The sequence below is a fragment of the Phocoena phocoena genome, chromosome 7 (genome assembly GCF_963924675.1).
Source record: "Phocoena phocoena chromosome 7, mPhoPho1.1, whole genome shotgun sequence".
Classification (NCBI taxonomy): Eukaryota; Metazoa; Chordata; class Mammalia; order Artiodactyla; family Phocoenidae; genus Phocoena; species Phocoena phocoena.
This window is the reverse complement of record NC_089225.1, coordinates 53,206,066-53,223,771: the sequence shown is the minus strand read 5'-3', so window position 1 is coordinate 53,223,771 and position 17,706 is coordinate 53,206,066. Positions and strand designations below refer to the sequence as shown.

Genomic DNA, 17,706 nt, shown 5'->3' with positions numbered 1-17,706 from the left:
AAATTAGAACACTCCCTAACACCATACACAAAAATAAATTCAAAATGGTTTAGAGACCTAAATGTAAGACCGGACACTATAAAACTCTTAGAGGAAAACATAGGCAGAACACTCTTTGACATAAATCACAGCAAGATCTTTTTTGACCCACCTCCTAGAGTAATGGAAATAAAAACAAAAATATACAAATGGGACCTAATGAAACTTAAAAGCTTTTGAACCGCAAAGGAAACTACAAACGAGATGAAAATACAATCCTTAGAATGGGAGAAAATATTTGCAAACGAATCAATGGACAAAGATTAATCTCCAAAATACATAAACAGCTCATGCAGCTCAATATTAAAAAAACAAACAACCCAATCAAAAAATGGGCAGAAGACCTAAATAGACATTTCTCCAAAGAAGGCATACAGATGGCCAAGAAGCACATGAAAAGCTGCTCAACATCACTAATTATTAGAGAAACGCAAATCAAAACTACCCTGAGGTATCAACTCACACCAGTTAGAATGGGCATCATCAGAAAATCTACAAACAACAAATGCTGGAGAGGGTGTGAAGAAAAGGGAACCCTCTTGCACTGTTGGTGGAAATATAAATTGATACAGCCACTATGGAGAACAGTATGGAGAGTCCTTAAAAAACTAAAAATAGAATTACCATATGATCCAGCAATCCCACTACTGGGCCTATATCCAGAGAAAACCATAATTCAAAAGACACATGCACCCCATTGTTCAATGCAGCACTATTTACAATAGCCAGGTCATGGAAGCAACCTAAATACCCATCAACAGACGAATGGATAAAGAAGATGTGGTACATATATACGATGGAATATTACTCAGCCATAAAAAGGAATGGAATTGGGTCATTTGTAGAGACGTGGATGGATCTAGAGACTGTCATACAGAGTGAAGTAAGCCAGAAAGAGAAAAATAAATATCATATGTTAACACATATACGTGGAATCTAGAAAAACGGCACAGATGAATGTGTTTGCAAGGCAGAAAAAGAGACACAGATGTAGAGGACAAACCTATGGACACCAAGTGGGGGAAAGTGGCAGGGGTGTGTGTGGTGGGATGAATTGGGAGATTGGGATTAATATATATACACTAATATGTATAAAATAGATAACTATTAAGAACCTGCTGTATAAAAAATAAAATTCAAAAATTTAAAAATTCAAAAAAAAAAAAGCGGCCTTTTCCTCCTTAGTGCCAAATGGTGATGTCTGTTATTTTTAACCCTGCCAGAAATTATCAGTGGGTTGGAAGAATGTAGTACTATGACATGAGCCTTCATTTCCATTTTTAATTAAAATTCTTACTGACTCTGAGCCAGATGTGCTTTGTCACCAGAGCCTGTGGAAGCTCCACAGTGGAAACTACAGTGGCCTGGGAATGGAGGAGCAGGCAGGAATCTGGGGCTTAGCATCAAATCAAAAGAACATCACAGCCCTTGGGAGAAGACCAGGAGGCATGTGAACCTGGCCACTCCATGCTCATACCTTGTCCTTAATTTCCTCATCTCTCTCAGGCAACAGGTCAGCCTTGGTGGGGGATCATGACTGCCTTTCCTCAAGATCCACCTCTGTTTTGACTCATCACCCCATAGAACCCCCTGGCTCTGCTTCCTGACTCCCTCATCTCTTGAGGTCAGCACTATTCTAAGTTACAATATTCATCATGATCACTCACATTTGCTGAGCTCTCAGTCAGTATCTCACTTAATTCTTACAACACTCTATAAAGGAGCATGATTCCAGACTGCTACCTGTCTACACACTCTCCACTTGCCCTAGGGATAGAGCTCTGGTACTGACCTGGGCCTGCAGCTGCCCTGTCCAAAGACTGCATTTCTCAGCTTCTTTTGTAGCTAGGTGTGGCCACGTGATTAACTGCAGCTAACAATACATTGTATGAAACTGCCAGAAAGTCTTCTTAGAGACAGGAAACTTCCATTTTCCTCTCCTTCCATCTGCCCATAAATGTTGGAGCTACAGCAGCCATCTTGGCCCATGAGGTGCCCTTGGGAATGAAAACAACACTTAATGGGGCAGCACGAGGCCAGGAGTCTGGGTGGTTGCCACACACCCTGCCAGACCAGCAGTACATGCATGGTTTGACTCCCAGCTTACTTCATGTGAGAGGAAATAAAAATCCATCCTGTTTAAGCCACTGTTATTTGGGATTTTCTATCACAGCAGACCTGATCTTAATCCCAAGTGGTTAAGAATTAGTACTTCCATTTTACAGACTGAGGCTCAGAGAGGTTAAATAACTTGTTCAAGGTGAAAAATGTCGGTGGCAGTGCTAGAATACAACCTGACTTCAGATCCTGTGCTCTTAATCTCCCCAACATGTGTTCTCTGAAAAGACCTTTTCCCATGCTGAAGACAGTGGAGTCATGGTTAACTCTTCCCTCTCTGTAGCACCTGTCTCCTCCCATAGTTAGCTGCCATGCTCTGTGGGTTCTGCTGCCCGGGGTCTTGGCAGCCATTTCCTGCCCCAGTGCCCCCTCCTTACCAAGAAAGGTGTGGCCAGCAGACAGCAGAGATAGAGGCCTCAGCCTAGAGAAGGTCTGCGCTGGGATGTGGGTAGAGCTAGGGCTGTCTGCGCTTCTGTTTGCCTCCTGCTGGGGGTGGTCTCTAGGCTGAGCTTGAGGGGCTCTGCTGTTGCCCTTGAGAAGGGAGCCGAGGAGTGTGTGTGTGTGTGTGTGTGTGTGTGTGTGTGTGTGTGTGTCCGTGTCCTGAGCTGTGAAAGTCAGTGAGCTGAAATCTAAATAAAGAGAAGCTGGACAGCAGATTGAAATATTCCAGAGGTGTTGACACTTTCAGGAGGTCATTGACACTTTTTTTTCCAAACAAAAGGTGTCACACTTTATTACTGAACCTACTAGTGCAAAAGCAAAGAAACAAAGAGAAAAATAATAGCCTCCTCACAAATGTCCAACTGTCCAGATAGTGGTGATGTTTTCAGCTTGATGGGGTAAGACGTTGGTGGCCTTAGCATCACCACGTGTGCCATCTCATGTGTGATTCCTTACAGACCCAGCTTGGTTCTTCTCCAATATCTGCTCTTAGAGTTACACCTGACTTTAAAACCAGTTTTTCCATGTGAATCCACTAGGGAATGGAATGGGACAATTCTGCCTTTGTTTCTTGGCCAAGAACTGCTTGATCCTGAAAGTCTTGTGAGAAGAACAGAGTCAACCGCATACCCCACGATGGCAGGGAAAGGGAGGGAGCCAGTGACACTTTCAAAAAAGCAGTTTCAGGATAGTGGTATGGCCAAATGCAAAGGATGATAAAAATAACAGCTACTGTTGGCTGAGCGTGAATATATACGAAGCAAGTCTTCTGGTGTTCAAATCCCAGCTCCAGTCCTTAATAGCTGTGGTCTTGGGACTCTTGGACTCTTTCAACCTCAATTTCTGTAAAGTGGGGATATTAGAACTACATCATACGACTGTGAGGATTAAGCCAATTGTGTGATGTGCAGAGAACAGAGCCTGGCACGAGTAAGAGTTACACATGTTAGCTATTATTTTCTGCCAGGTTCTACATACATATTATATAATTTAATCCTTATAGTAACCCTCTGAGATGGGTATTCTCAGCCCCAATTTGACAACTGAAAAGCAAAGGTCAGAGAGGTTAAATACTTCCCCCCAGGTTACAGAGCTATTAAGTGACACAGCTGGATGGTACACACTGCTCTTCCACAGCTGCCTCTTCTTGATGATAAGTCAGGCAGCACACGGGGGAGGGGCTGAGGGGGAACAGGCTGTGGACGGACGTGTGAGCCACACCCTCATCTCCCCACCCCCAGCCCCCACACACCAGGTGCGTGGACATACAGACAGCGCAGAGTTCACCACCACTTGTTTATTTCAACTGCAGATTCTTTTTGATTTACATTATGAAATTCAAGTAAGATTTTTTTTTAAAGAAGAAAGAAAAGCCATTATGGAATAAATGGTACAGACAGTACATTCTAACCTTATCTAAAAGTCACCTAACATCAAAAAATCTACCAACAATAAATGGTGGAGAAGGTGTAGAGTAAAGGGAACCCTCCAACACTGTTGATGGGAATGTAAATTGGTACAGCCACTATGGAGAACAGTAAGGAGGTTCCTTAAAAAACTAAAAATAGAGCCACTATGTGACCCAGCAATCCCACTCCTGGGCATATACCTGGAGAAAACCATAATTTGAAAGGATGCATGCACCTCGATGTTCACTGCAGCACTATTTACAATAGCCAGGACATGGAAGCAACCTAAATGTCCATCAACAAAGGAATGGATAAAGAAGATGTGGTACAAATATACAATGGAATATTACTCAGCCATAAAAAGCAACAAAATAATGCCATTTGCAGCAACATGGATGGACCTAGAGATTGTCATACAGAGTGAAGTAAGAAAGAGAAAGACAAATATCATATAATAACGCTTATATGTGGAATTTAGAAAAATGGTGCAGATGAACTTATTTGCAAAGCAGAAATAGAGTCACAGATGTAGAAAATAAACTTGTGGTTACCAAAGGGGGAAGGGGGGAATGGGATGAACTGGGAGATTGGGATTGACATATATACACTGCCTTATATAAAATGGGTAACTAATGAGAACCTACTGTATAGCACAGGGAACTCTACTCAGTGCTCTGTGGTGACCTAAATGGGAAGGGAATCTGAAAAAAGAGGGGATATATATATATATGTATAACTGATTCACTTTGCTGTATAGCAGAAGCTAACACAACATTGTAAAGCAACTACACTCCAATAAAAATTAATAAAAATAAAAGTCACCTAACATAATGTGCCTCAAGGACTAATATGAAATCTATGACATATGCTCCAGACCTGGTTTCTTACAAGATGTAAACTCAGCATTTGGTGCGAAATAAACAGAATATGCTGGCTAGAGTCTGGAGCACCTACTTATTATGCATTTTGCTTATTTTGGATGAAGCTAAACCTGTCATTGCCACGGTTCCCAGGACAACATATTCCAGGTATGTGTGGATATTGCACCGTGTTTCAAACCTCAAGTCATACTGAGTCACTTCTTGGTTTATACCATGAGAGAAGCAGATTTTATCAGCTGAGTTTGTAAGTGGAGTACAAGTGAGATCAAATCAGTCCCTCGGTGTCTTTAGATGATCTATTAGGTAATCTAAATTAGATGCTCTTCAGGGAGATATAACCTTGAAACACACAGCTTTATTTGTTCTCCTCATAAAGGGAAAAAAATCCCAATTTTTCAAAATGAGAAAGAAGTTGGGTTGCATTTATAAGTATATTGATCAATGTATGTTTAGAGGTGAGAGGAGAATTGGGGTTTTTTAAAATTAGAATTTTTTTTTAGCTTCTCCATGAGTTTTTATTAATTCACCAATTTCCTATAGCTCAAGAGATGCTAATTAATTCAAGAAACCGTAATAGCTAATCATTGGCTAAATAAATCTGAAATGGAGAGAGTCTGTCACTGGAGATACCACTGCTCATTTTAATTAAAATTACCAATTTGTGAAGTAATGTAAATAAAGGTTACTGTATCCTTCTACTCAGGAAGCATGAACACTGTGCATGGCCACCTGAGAATCCATGAGGACTTAAAAAGCCAAGAATACTTGTAGAATCTTATCAGTTTCTGAGTTAGAATATGTATCATTCCAAGCGTGTTGTTCATTGACATTATAAACCTATGTGGAATTACGCTGCCTTGAAACACAAAACGGAGAGTGGCAAAGGACTGAGAATTGTTGCCTTGAAGGGAATACACTCAATGTCAAGGAATCAACCACCCCAAAATGGTTACCTTTAAACATTCAGGCCTACAGAAAAGCAGATGTTCCAGGTCTGAGTTTCAATTTTTAAGGAACAGATTTATGCAAATGCCCATTTGTTTTAGTACTTTAGTAGCTAGGGTGATCTCACCTTGTTAACATTCAGTGCAACTGCTTATAGCCATTCTAATGTCATTTGCAGGGATAGGAAAGGTCGCCTCAACATTTCATGACTAAATGGCAGGGCTCGACCACCATGCTCACCCTAGGAAGTAGACACACCTGGACACTTAGCTGCTCAAGCCAGCCAACCCTGGAAAGCAGTGTGTGCGTGGGCAACCATATAGTTCAAGTCATCACTGAGTCCAAAGCTGAGCAGCCATAGTGCTCTTGATGGATTTGCCCTTGACGAAGAGAAATCCATCTTTATTGTCTCACTAGTCAGCTCAAGAGCCATTGATGAAGTCCTAAATCTAATTCTTAATAAAACCCCAAACGTTTTAGAGGCAAAATGAAAAAGCAGAGTTCACAGATACCTTTTGGCCAAAGGTTGGGAAACTATTTTTGTTTTTTAGTCCAAAGACCTGAAATTAGTTTGAACTGAAAAAAGAAGTGACATCCTTTAGGACCAAGGTGAAGCTGCCAAAGGAAAATTGTTATCTTATCAAAAGGCTACTTCTGAACGGAGCCTCCTGACAGATACAGAAGTCTGGCTGGGACTTGAACCAGATAAACTTGTTATGCAAATAGCTTTAGCCAAAGGGGAAAGGGCTGATAATGAAATCGCCACAAAGCCAACCACACATTACAGAGGTGACAAAAAACATCAAGCAGCGACCTACCATGTGCATAAAAAGCAGTGCAGAATTTACGTGAGCATCATGTTTAATTTATCAAAACTAAGCTGTCAGGAGTCATGCTTTGACAAATGCATAACTAACACATATAAATGAGTCAATTATCACTAATGACCACAGGTTCAAAACCAAACAGGCTGATGTTTCCTTTCTCTTTTTTTAACCCTCAAAATAGGTTTACTAATAGGATTTCGGACCTTAAAATCTCTCCTCCTGTCTCTAAATAAAGAAGGCTGGAAACATGTCTGAAAAACACTAAGCCATAGCCTGGTACTTATATCCTGCCTCTGCTCTCACCCATGCACTTATTTCTCTTCTCTCTCTCTCTCTCTCTCTCTCTCTCTCTCTCTCTCTCTCTCTCTCACACACACACACACACACACACACACACACACACACACACACACACAGAGTTCCCTGTCTACACAGCTGTGATCACTGTCCTGCAGCCTGGTCAATCCCTTCAGACCCCTGCAGCAACAATGAGAAGCCATAAGGTCCTCTGGTGAGTGGTGACCATCATGGACCAAGAAAGACTGAAATTACTGAACTGACTCTGCTATGGTTCAGCAGTCACGTGGGGATAGGGTATTAAAGGTTTTAAAGCTGTTAAAATTTTTCTTGTCCTGTTTATTCTTTAGAAAGAACCAGTTTAGTTTACTCTAATACAATGCACTGTGGCCCCATTTACAATGGGAATTGAGGAAATTTTCTGGATAATTCAGGCTAAAAAACTTTTCCTAAATTACCAGATAATCATCTTCCCACCTCAGTCCCAGCAATAATGAAAATTTTATAATCTGGAGGTCTTAATTCTTCATCCTTTTTCCCTTTCCCTCCCAATATGAGCAAGGAAAGTATAAAAATAAGCCAAGGCTCTCTCTTTAAATAGACATTTCTAACCCAGTGAGTGTCTTTGTTTACATTTAATTAGAGATTTGAATAAATAGAATGAAATAGAAAATTAAAATTACATTTGGTAGTCTGGCTCCTTTATGAAACCAAAGGGCATTATTTGGGAATCGTGGGTAGTTTTCTACCTAAAAATATAAAATATAATAATTAGTTCCTAATCTTGATAGTTACATTCCTAAAAATCTTGTAAAAGGAAAACTCATGATTGAAGAATCTCAGATGTTATGGGGAAAACAGGACTGGGGGGCTGAGGTCAGGAAAGAATCCATTAACACCTAAAATATACAATATTTTCACTAATAAAACCAATAAGGACAAGTCATTAAATAAATAGAAGACTGATGACATTTTTCCATATCTTAAATTAGTAATAAAGCACACAATCACTTAACTTCTATTTACCTTCCTTGGTCATTAGAACCTCTTCAGACACTCTACTCTGTAGTTTCAACAAGATGCTTTTGCTTTGCCCCTGATGTATGCATACTAAAGGCATTGTTTTCTATGTTGAGTCCTCCATTCTAGTATCAACACTTTTCTAAGTCTAAAGCAACTCAGAATGAGCACATTTGGAATTCTCAGAGTTGGGGAAGACATAAGCAGATTTAATTGGCATATAACAGGATTTGGCATATAACAGGATTTGCCATAAAGAAAAATCAGCAGTAGAGAGGGATTTCTCTACTGTATTTAACCAAAGTCCCAATCCTATCATCAATTATGTACCTTTATTCCCAAATCTATCCAAGCAATACTGTGCTCAGTTTAAGAACACAAACGTACTCTTGAAGAAGTATACAGAACCCAAACTTTGGTGAGTGGGTCAAGTCACATTTTAGAGGCATCACTAGAGCTCGATATATGAAAGTGTATCTGTGAATATGCAATGTGGTTTTCCAGGCCAGCAGCTTAGAGAAGGTCAGTCAAGGGCATCTATGTGCAGCAATGGAATGAAAAGGAAAACTCTTTGGCTCCAGCCTTTGCCAGCAAAATCACTGGAACCCTAGCCCTTGGATTTCTTTCCCTGAAAGAAACACATTTCAGATCAGCCACCAGGATGTCTTTAGCTCTCCAGGGCCTTCCACCTCCTCCTTTGGCTTCCAAATATCAGGAAGTGGCTCTTCCTCTGCTCCTATGGGAGCATCATCCCTCCTGCTGTTATCTGTTGTCCCTCTCAACATTGCCCACTGTCACCACCATTGACTTGGGGCTGCTTCTGCATTCTGCAGAAACATCAGAGTGGGGACTGAAGGGACAAGGAAATGTCCTCCATCCCTGGCCTTGAACTTCATGGTCACATTCCGCCACAGCCTTGCTAGTAGAATCCTTGGAGTTCTTTACCCTTCCTCTCTCCTGAGGAAGATGGCAAAAAGCTAGAGGGATTGACTGGACAGTCAAACAATTTCAGGGACCTTGAACTATGTTGCATTGAAATGAAAATGAAACACAAATATGTTTTGGAATTCAGAATTTTATCAAATTTTAGAAAAGCAAACCCGTGCATTTACTGTATTTTATGTAACATCCCCAGCAGGATCTGGGGCAGCACACTGTAATCAAACACATTAATATATCTGCAGCAATTCACATGAATATTCACACTGAGTAGGATAAATAATGGCTATAAATAGCCTCAATTCAGTTTAGGTCATGTGTTGCCACCAAATCAGTTCACATAAGGTCAGGGCTTGCAGCTAAATGACTCAAGTACAAAAAAACTTCCATCTTTCAGAGGTCTTTGGATTTTCAAACTGTGAACAAGGGATTGTACTGTGTTTAAGGAAGGCGATCAAGAGACCCAGTCTGCTCCACTGCTCTGCATCTTGGTGGAAGTTAAGTATGCACATAGGTATAATTTAGAGAAATTTGTCTTGACCCTTCCCTACTTCCTGTTTATCAGCTATTTTGGTCACTTCTTTTCTCCTCCCATGACCTCTGAACCCCGTGTTTGATACAGTAGACACTGAGAGCACCTCTTCCCAGCTCCTAGCTAGGATATGGCTTCTAACGGCCTTGTCTAGATTCCTGCCCCCGCAGTTCACCAGGCCCCTTGCTTGGGGTCGTATAGCCCCCTCCAACATACTGAGCATCTTCCCCAGAGTCAGGACCAGTGTGGTTCTCTGCCAGGGGACAGGCCAAAAGCTCATGTTCCCAGCACTCAGTCACCACCCTGTTGGTGCTGCTGTTGATTCTGTTCCTGTCTTAGTCCCATGCAATACTGCCTAGCTCCTGGTAACAGAGCTCCCACCAGGAACATCGCCCATCAGTTGGGTTTTCATCTTGTTCTTCACACTCTGAGCCCTGGCTGAGGCTCCTCACCTTGGAGCCTCAGGCCTGAGATCTTACTTTGGCCCCTCAAGCATCTTGGGAACTGGAGCCCTGCTCCCAAAGCACAGATCCTAAAGCAAAGCCCAACTTCCAAGCTGCAAAACCTCTACTGAAGGCTGCCACCTTCTGTCCCCTCTCTGGCCCAAGAGTGGGTATCAGATTTTTAGATGCAGTCTCCTCCCTTATTAAACAAGACCCACTGGCAATATTTGCCCCAGGACAGAGCAGAGTCAGATGAATGTGACACATATGATCAGAAGAACTGATTATAACCAAGAGTCAAATGGAACTCCTTATTTCTCAAATCCTGCAGGGGCATCTTCTATCATTTACTGGAACAAATTTTGTGTCATAATGTGCTAGAAGGCATAACAACTTCTAGCGCCAAGTCAATTCCACACCTTGGACTTCTCCAATCACTGTCCAAGGACTTGCTGGATGAGCAATTTTCAGTGGAAGAAATACTCACTGTGAAATGAAGTGGTTGAATTCCTCACACCATTTTTCCGGATGAAGTAAAGTTGGTGGAGGATTTCTGAAAAATAAAAGCAATTTTTTTCTTACAAAGAAAGGGTGCCGTTAAAAGCAAAATATCAACTTGCAGTAGCTCTGATAAAATCTATTCTTGGGGCTTCCCTGGTGGCACAGTGGTTGAGAGTCCGCCTGCCGACGCAGGGGACACGGGTTCTTGCCCCGGTCCGGGAAGATTCCACATGCCGCGAAGCGGCTGGGCCCGTGAGCCATGGCCGCTGAGCCTGCGCGTCCGGAGCCTGTGCTCTGCAACGGGAGAGGCCACAACAGTGAGAGGCCCGCGTACCACACACACACACAAAAAATCTATTCTTATTTCTTCCTGGGTGAGAGTCATTCACCAGTGGTAAATTATAAAGTACCAGCCCCTACTCATCTAGTGGCTCATTTCCATTGACTGAAGGCCAATCATGTCCACGGCTTTCTGCAGGACCTCTGAGGGTTACACACATCAACAACATTCCTCAAGGAGCAGACACTGTAGTGAAGGGTGAGGCAAGCACACAGCCACTATAACTGAGAGCTAAGTATTATCAGCGCCATAAAAAAAGCTATAAACTGAGTGCTAGGGGCTTGAGAGAAATAGACTTTTAATTTTACAGGATTTTCAGATCATTATACTACCATTTGAATTAATTATGTGATGCAATTAAAGTATACTTATAAATTCACTGGTCACATTTTTAACTCTTTCCTATATGTCAACCTCTGCAATAGGTACTGGAGAAAGCAAAACCACTAAGACAAGTTTCAGACCCCAAGAAGATCCTGGGTAGCAAGGAGGACATACACCTAATACAACTAAGTAGTGGCGGTCCAAGAGAACTAGAGAACTGTGGAAAGACTCTGGTAACCAGACCATTTCCTGGTGGGAAGGCAGGAAAAGGAAAAAGTAAGAACCCTGCATTTGGCTGAATATTTACCCAAAGAGAATCAATTTTAAAACAGAAGGGACATTACCTGTAATTGATAAGAATTTTTTCTTTCTAGCTATTAATGGAAATAGGGGTTTGTGAGCAAGTCAAGTTCAACAAATGAAGAAAGTTACATTTCTGCACACCTGAATTATGACTGTAAATCTGAAACCCACTAAAAATCTTAAACACCTTTGTATATATAACCCTTCACATGGGTTCTGTTTCCTAAAGCCATAGATTGCTCAGCCTCCATAGGCAGAGGCAGGGGAAGCAGCAAGAATGACCAGAAATTTTAAAAATGTATCAGATAATGTGATTGTAATTTGCCTCTTCAATACCATTCCATTTTTCATTTCTTCTAGTACAATTTTTATTCTGGCACAATGCTGCCATATATATTTTCCTGAGTTCCTTGCATCTAGATGTGGCCATGTGACTGCGTTCTGGCCAAATGATATATTACTAAAATTGTTCTGTGGTGTTTCCAGAAAGTCTTCTTTTTTTTCTTCCCCCTATTTGCTTCCTGAAGCATGGATGTGATGGCTGGAGCCTCAGCAGCCATTTTGGACATGAAATGAAAATGAGAGCTATGAGCTGAGTATGGCAAAGAAGGTAGATAGGAAACTGGATTCATGATGACATTGTAAAGCTGCCATACCAGCTCTAGACTGCTTCTCCCTAGTCTTCCTTAACAGGAAAGAGAAATAAACTTCCATCTTTTTTAAGCCACTGTTATATGCAATTAATCCTAATTGAGCTGATCATATTTCAGAGTATTATCCTATTACATGATTAGAACACAATTTGATAAGTATATCACAACTACAAAGGTAAGTGGAAGCATAATAAAGGGGCAACTTACCCAATCTGGGGAGTCCCAGAAGACTTTAAAAAGAAAGTGAACTTGAGCTGGCCCCTAAAGATAGGTTGGATTTTTCAAGACAGAGGAGAGGGAAGCCATTTCAGGCTTAGGAAACAAGATGTACCAAGCCACAGAAGTGTAAAAAAGTCTGGTAGGTTCAAAGAACATGAGTAATTTTTTGAGGCTAGACTATATGATTCTTTCAGGTCTGGAGAGACAGTAGAAGGGAAGGATGAGGTGGGAAGGAAGAATGATGAGAGGAAATATATGGTTTCCCCATTCTGCATAAGAATTTAATCATCCTTCAGATCTTCTGATTCAAAGACCCAAAGGAAAATTATCTGTGTACCCACCTAGAAAGCGTAACAGTTGAAAGTTGCCCTTCAGTCATCTTGGAGGCTGCCTCTATCTCATTCATTTCATTCAACAATATTTGCCTTTATCTTTCCCTGGCTTTCTTTAAATAATAAAAGTACCATCACATAACTTCTGCTTTAACACCAGCATGGCTGACCTGTTCTTACTGGCTCCAGCTGTTTGAGACTGTACATGCACATGTCCTCCCAGTTCACCTCTGTGGGCATCTCTCAGTGAGCGGCTTACCCTACATCATCTCTACAGCCCTCTCCAGAGCTGGAACTTCCCTTGCTCTGCTCAGGTTTCCTGCTCATTCTGCTCTCATGGAGGTCAGTTCCACAGAGAAGAGGTGCTCAAGCAATCTACTGTCTAACACACTTCATCCAGCCCCAAACCCGTTAACCGTTTTTGCGTGTGGATGAAGCAGTTACTTGTAGACAGAGTAACAGACTTGATTAAACCGTAGTAAGCCTGACCTTGGCCAGCCGAGCACGGAGGGATAACCCTCTACTGCAATTAGAGAATGACCTGGCAAGGGTCCACCGGAGGAATGGATGGAAGTGTCAATACTTGTGTAGAGAACACTGTCCATTGTCCCTTCCCTGTTTTCAGTCTGTCCCTCAGCAGGAACCATGGGCAGGGGCTACTGTTTATGTGTTGGCCTGAACAGTAGGACACAGAGGAAAGCAGCAGATCGCCACCCACCCAGGCCACCACCAATCCATGGTGGCCTCACATGAACCCCACACAAGGAAACACTTTCTCTGAAGCTTGGCATATTAGGAATTTGGTCTTAGAGAAGCTCATTTGAACTTGTAGATGACCCGCCTTTCCTGGAGTCCATCCATCATACTTAGGTTCAGTAAATTGAGGTCTTGTGAAAGATTACTATCTGAGTATAATGGAAACTAAAAGGAATTTGAAGGCTTTACAGTACTTTGTTTGCACTGGCAATATAAACTCTAGTTCTCCTGCCATCCAGGAAGAGCACCAAATAATAACAATTGCACCTTTTTGGCTCCTCTCAACACTACAGATGCAAACTACAACCTTGCCCAAAAGGGTCTCTCCCTGAAAGGAGAGATACTTCATATTCAGTGTGATAGAAGAGTCAGTGCATAGCTGAGATAGGCAGGTCTCACTCAGGTACTTGTACGGATGCTGAGAGCAGGATGTATGAATGGTGAGTCCTGAAAGGTCCAGGAACCTGAATAACAAGCGCTCATTTGGATGATGTTTATAAACATACCAAGGCAATGTAGAAAAGAGGTTAGTCAGTAAAGGAGAATGACTGTATTCGATTGGAGGTTTGCCTGCCTGGATTTTATTCCTGTGTTTTGACCCTAAATTCAATTTCTACAAAATGATCCCCTGCACACAGACAGGATTAGGGCTACATGAGGCTAGCAGCAAGGGGCGATGCCCATCTTTGACATCATAATCCTGGGTCCAGCAAATACGATGGAGATAAAGTTAACCTTCTTCCCCCAAAGCCTCTGTGGAGCAAAATGATTTGCTGAACAGTCAAACTGAATTCATTTTAATTTCTGAAATAGAGAAGTAGCTGATTGGATGAAGGGGGGTACCTGACCTCAGGACAACCAATCCAAGTTTAATCTGGTAATCTATGCCAAGGAATGACCCCAAATGATAAACTGGGTCAATTCAATTCTCTTTAGAAGGTTTTCCTTTTTTTTCACCTTGAACTGAGAAACAAAACAAACAAAAAACCAGGAGAATGAGGCACTTTAGTAATGGGAGCTGAAGCTGAAAGATCCATGACAAGAGGCCATGGAGTACACTGTACAAACTGGTTTTAGGAAGCAGATACTAGGAACAGGCAGGAAACCAGGGAACGAGAAGAAAGCAGGCCAAGTAGAGAAGAAAGGAAGAAATGAGCCGCAAGGAACACAGACCCCATGATGGGAGACCATGTAGGTTTTTCTTCAGTTTCTTTTGTGAGTGCTTCTCCCTCTGGTGCACCTACAATATTATCGGCCCCAGCATTCTGTTCTTAGCTCTATTCTCCTCCCGTTCTACACGTTCACTGAAGGCTCACTATACGTCATCAGCTTCCTAATCTATATCTCCTGCCTCAATTTTCCCTCTGCCTTTTGGCTGGTGCATCCAGCTACTTATTAGAAGTTCCATTTTGATTTCCCAGGGGCACCTTAAAGTCAGCATGTTCAAAACCAAACTCACCATTTTCCCCTAAATCTGTACTCTACCTGGTTGTTGAAGTCAGAAACTTGAGCTCCCCCCTCTCCATTGACCTCACATCCAACTTGAAAAGGCAGAATAAGGGTTCCCCTTATTAAAGAAGTCCACATTCTAATGCCCAGAGCCTATGAACATGCTACCTTCCACGGCAAAAGGGATTTTGCTGATGTGATTAAGGTTAAGGACGTGGAGACGGAAGATTACCTTGGATTATCTGGATGGACTCAATTTAATCTCAAGTCCTTTAAAGCATAAAAGAGAGGCAGAAAGAAAGAAGAGGCAGGACAGATTCAAAGTGTGAAAGGTGCTCTACTCGCCACTGTTGGCTTTGAAGATGGGGGAAGGGAGCCATGAGCCAAGGAATGCTGGTGGCCTCTGATGGACCTCAGCTAATACCCAGCAAGGAAATAAGGACCTCAATTCTACAAATGCAAGAAACTGAATTCTGCTAATGACCCGAATGAACAAGGAAATCAGTTCTCCCCTAGAGCCTCCACAAAGGGGTACAGCCCTGCTGACACCCAGATTTTAGCCCAGTGAGATCCATGTCAGATTTCTAAGCTACAGAACAGGAAGACAATAAATTTGTGCTGTTTTAAGATGTTAAATTTGTTAGAAAAGCAATAGAAAACTAATATATCAATCAAACACCAACACCTATCAGTTCTACTTCCTAAATCCCTTTCTTATCACCCCACCCCCTCCTTCACAGCCGAGTTCAGTCCCATCATCTCCATCAGCCTACTCCAGTAGCCTCCTTATTTTTCTCTTTCCCTCTATCCTCATCTCCCTCTAATCCATCTTGCACTTGGCAGCTAGAATTTCTTTATAACATACAAATCTGACCTTGTTATTTTCTTGCTCAAAATTCTTCAGTAGATCTACACTGCCAGCATGATAAAATGTCAACTATTTTGCATGATATACAGATGGCCTTGCCTGCCCATCTACCCAATACCATCTCAAACCACCTGCCTAGGCTCACCCAATGCTGCAGCACTGCACTGTGCAGAACTTGCAGCTCCTAAAGCAAGTCCTGTTCTTTCATGCCTTGGGGGTCTTTGCACATGCTATACCTTCAGTTTTAGAATGCTCTCCCCAATTTGTCAACCTAGCAGGCTCCTACTCATGCTTCATGGGTATCTTTAGTACCTAGCACAGCAGCACTCGGTAAATTTTTGCTGAATGAATGACTACATGAATGAATGCACACAAACATACATATACTGTAAGTAAACCAAGAAATGATGCCAGGACAAAATATGACCTTGGTCCCCAAAGTAGCATAAAATTAGACAAATATGGAACAGCTCCTTTGGATGTGAGCAACTTCACAGCAAGCAGGGTTTGAGGAACAAAGGAGTCCACTTAGGTAAAACTTGAGTTGGATTTGACAATATAAGCCTCATCTCTCATCATCTGGGCTACCTTTGTAGCCCAAATGTCACCAGGTCCCTGAACATACTTGACTAAGGTGAGCAAATCAATCATGATTTAAACTGCATTATAGACACTATCTAATGTCAGGACCACTATATACATGCATGGGGGTTGGAGACAGAAGAGGATCAAGACTAATAATTATCCCATGTTGAGTGGTATTACAGTATACCAAGCTCCATGCGAAGTGTTTCACATGTAGGACAACAGAACATCACAACAATCACATTCCTATTGCAATAACAATAGGAATTATTATTCCAGTTTCACAGGTGGGGGAAATGCAGCTTAAAAGAAGGGATTTGCTTAAAAACATCCAACTAAAAAGTGGAAGGGTCAGGTTTCAAGGAGGTATTTCTGTCTCCAATGTCTACCACACTGTTCTCTGTATTTCATCTAATGAAGAATCCATTACTCTGGAAGGTGAATGAAGAGAACATACATGCAAAACATGACAGAAAAACAATTAGCAGGCAATACCTCTAAGAAGGTGCAAAATAAAGTCCTCTAATATTAAAGTACACTCAACAAGGAGACGCTGAGTAAAAGATTTATCAATGGGACTGAGTTAATTAAGAAAGACTTCCTGGAAGTTGTCAATTTTGAGGCAGGTCCTAAACAGGATATATCAACCAGTTGGTGAGAGGGGGAGGGTGTTAGGAAAGGAGAAGGAGAGTATAGGGAGGAAGATATAAAGACTGAAGTATAATAGTTAATAAATAATAACATACAGTTAAATAAACACAGGAGTGTGTTCAAAAGTTATTCTATGTCTTTACTCATAAAAGCAATAAAGCAAGACATTTGAGCACAATGAACTATTCTGAGAGTGTTAAACACTGCAACAACACAGCTGCCATTCTGACAACTGTGAGATTCATTAATGAGGGTGAGTGGTTAGATCCGTGCCTACGTCTCATCCTTCAGTATCACCACCTAGCCCCAGCCAACGCTGCTTTTTGCCCTAAGTCACATCTTCCCTGTTCAAAATTAATTATTTCAAATTTTTTGTACTTATTTGTAATACATGACTCCATCTTAATTTTTTAAAATTCCCCAATGCAGGGACATAGAAAGCAAAGAGCAAAATACCTCTTCGTTACCACCCCTAATCCCAGTCTCCTCCCTGTACCAGTACGGCTTGTATTCTCTGACATTTTGTTCTTGCATTTTAAAATATTTGTTATAAATATAATATATATATTAATATATATAAAAATATATAATATTTTTGCTGTGCTATAAATTATAATACAAAAAACACAATATAAATTTTATATTAGTATTTATAATATATTTATAGTTGGAGACAGTAGAAATAGGATTATATGCTACATGTAAGTGTCCTAGTACCTATTTTTTCCATTCAGTAACATGGCTTAAAGATCATCCCATGCCAGTTTCATACCCAAATAGTTTTCCATAATGTGTGCAAACTATAGCTTAGCCATTCACCCACTGATGGATAGT

General features: G+C 41.4%; 1 protein-coding gene and 1 pseudogene across 1 annotated transcript in view; both read right to left on the bottom strand.

Moving 5' to 3' along the window:
• The window catches only part of MYO3B (myosin IIIB), a 408,816-nt gene that overhangs the window by 269,897 nt on the left and 121,213 nt on the right, over window positions 1–17,706 (bottom strand). The window contains exon 10 of the mRNA XM_065880146.1: window positions 10,379–10,444. Within this exon, the coding sequence (XP_065736218.1) occupies window positions 10,379–10,444 (66 nt within the window). The remainder of the gene's footprint in view (window positions 1–10,378; window positions 10,445–17,706) is intronic.
• Window positions 3,051–3,204, bottom strand: LOC136126061 (large ribosomal subunit protein eL39-like; annotated as a pseudogene).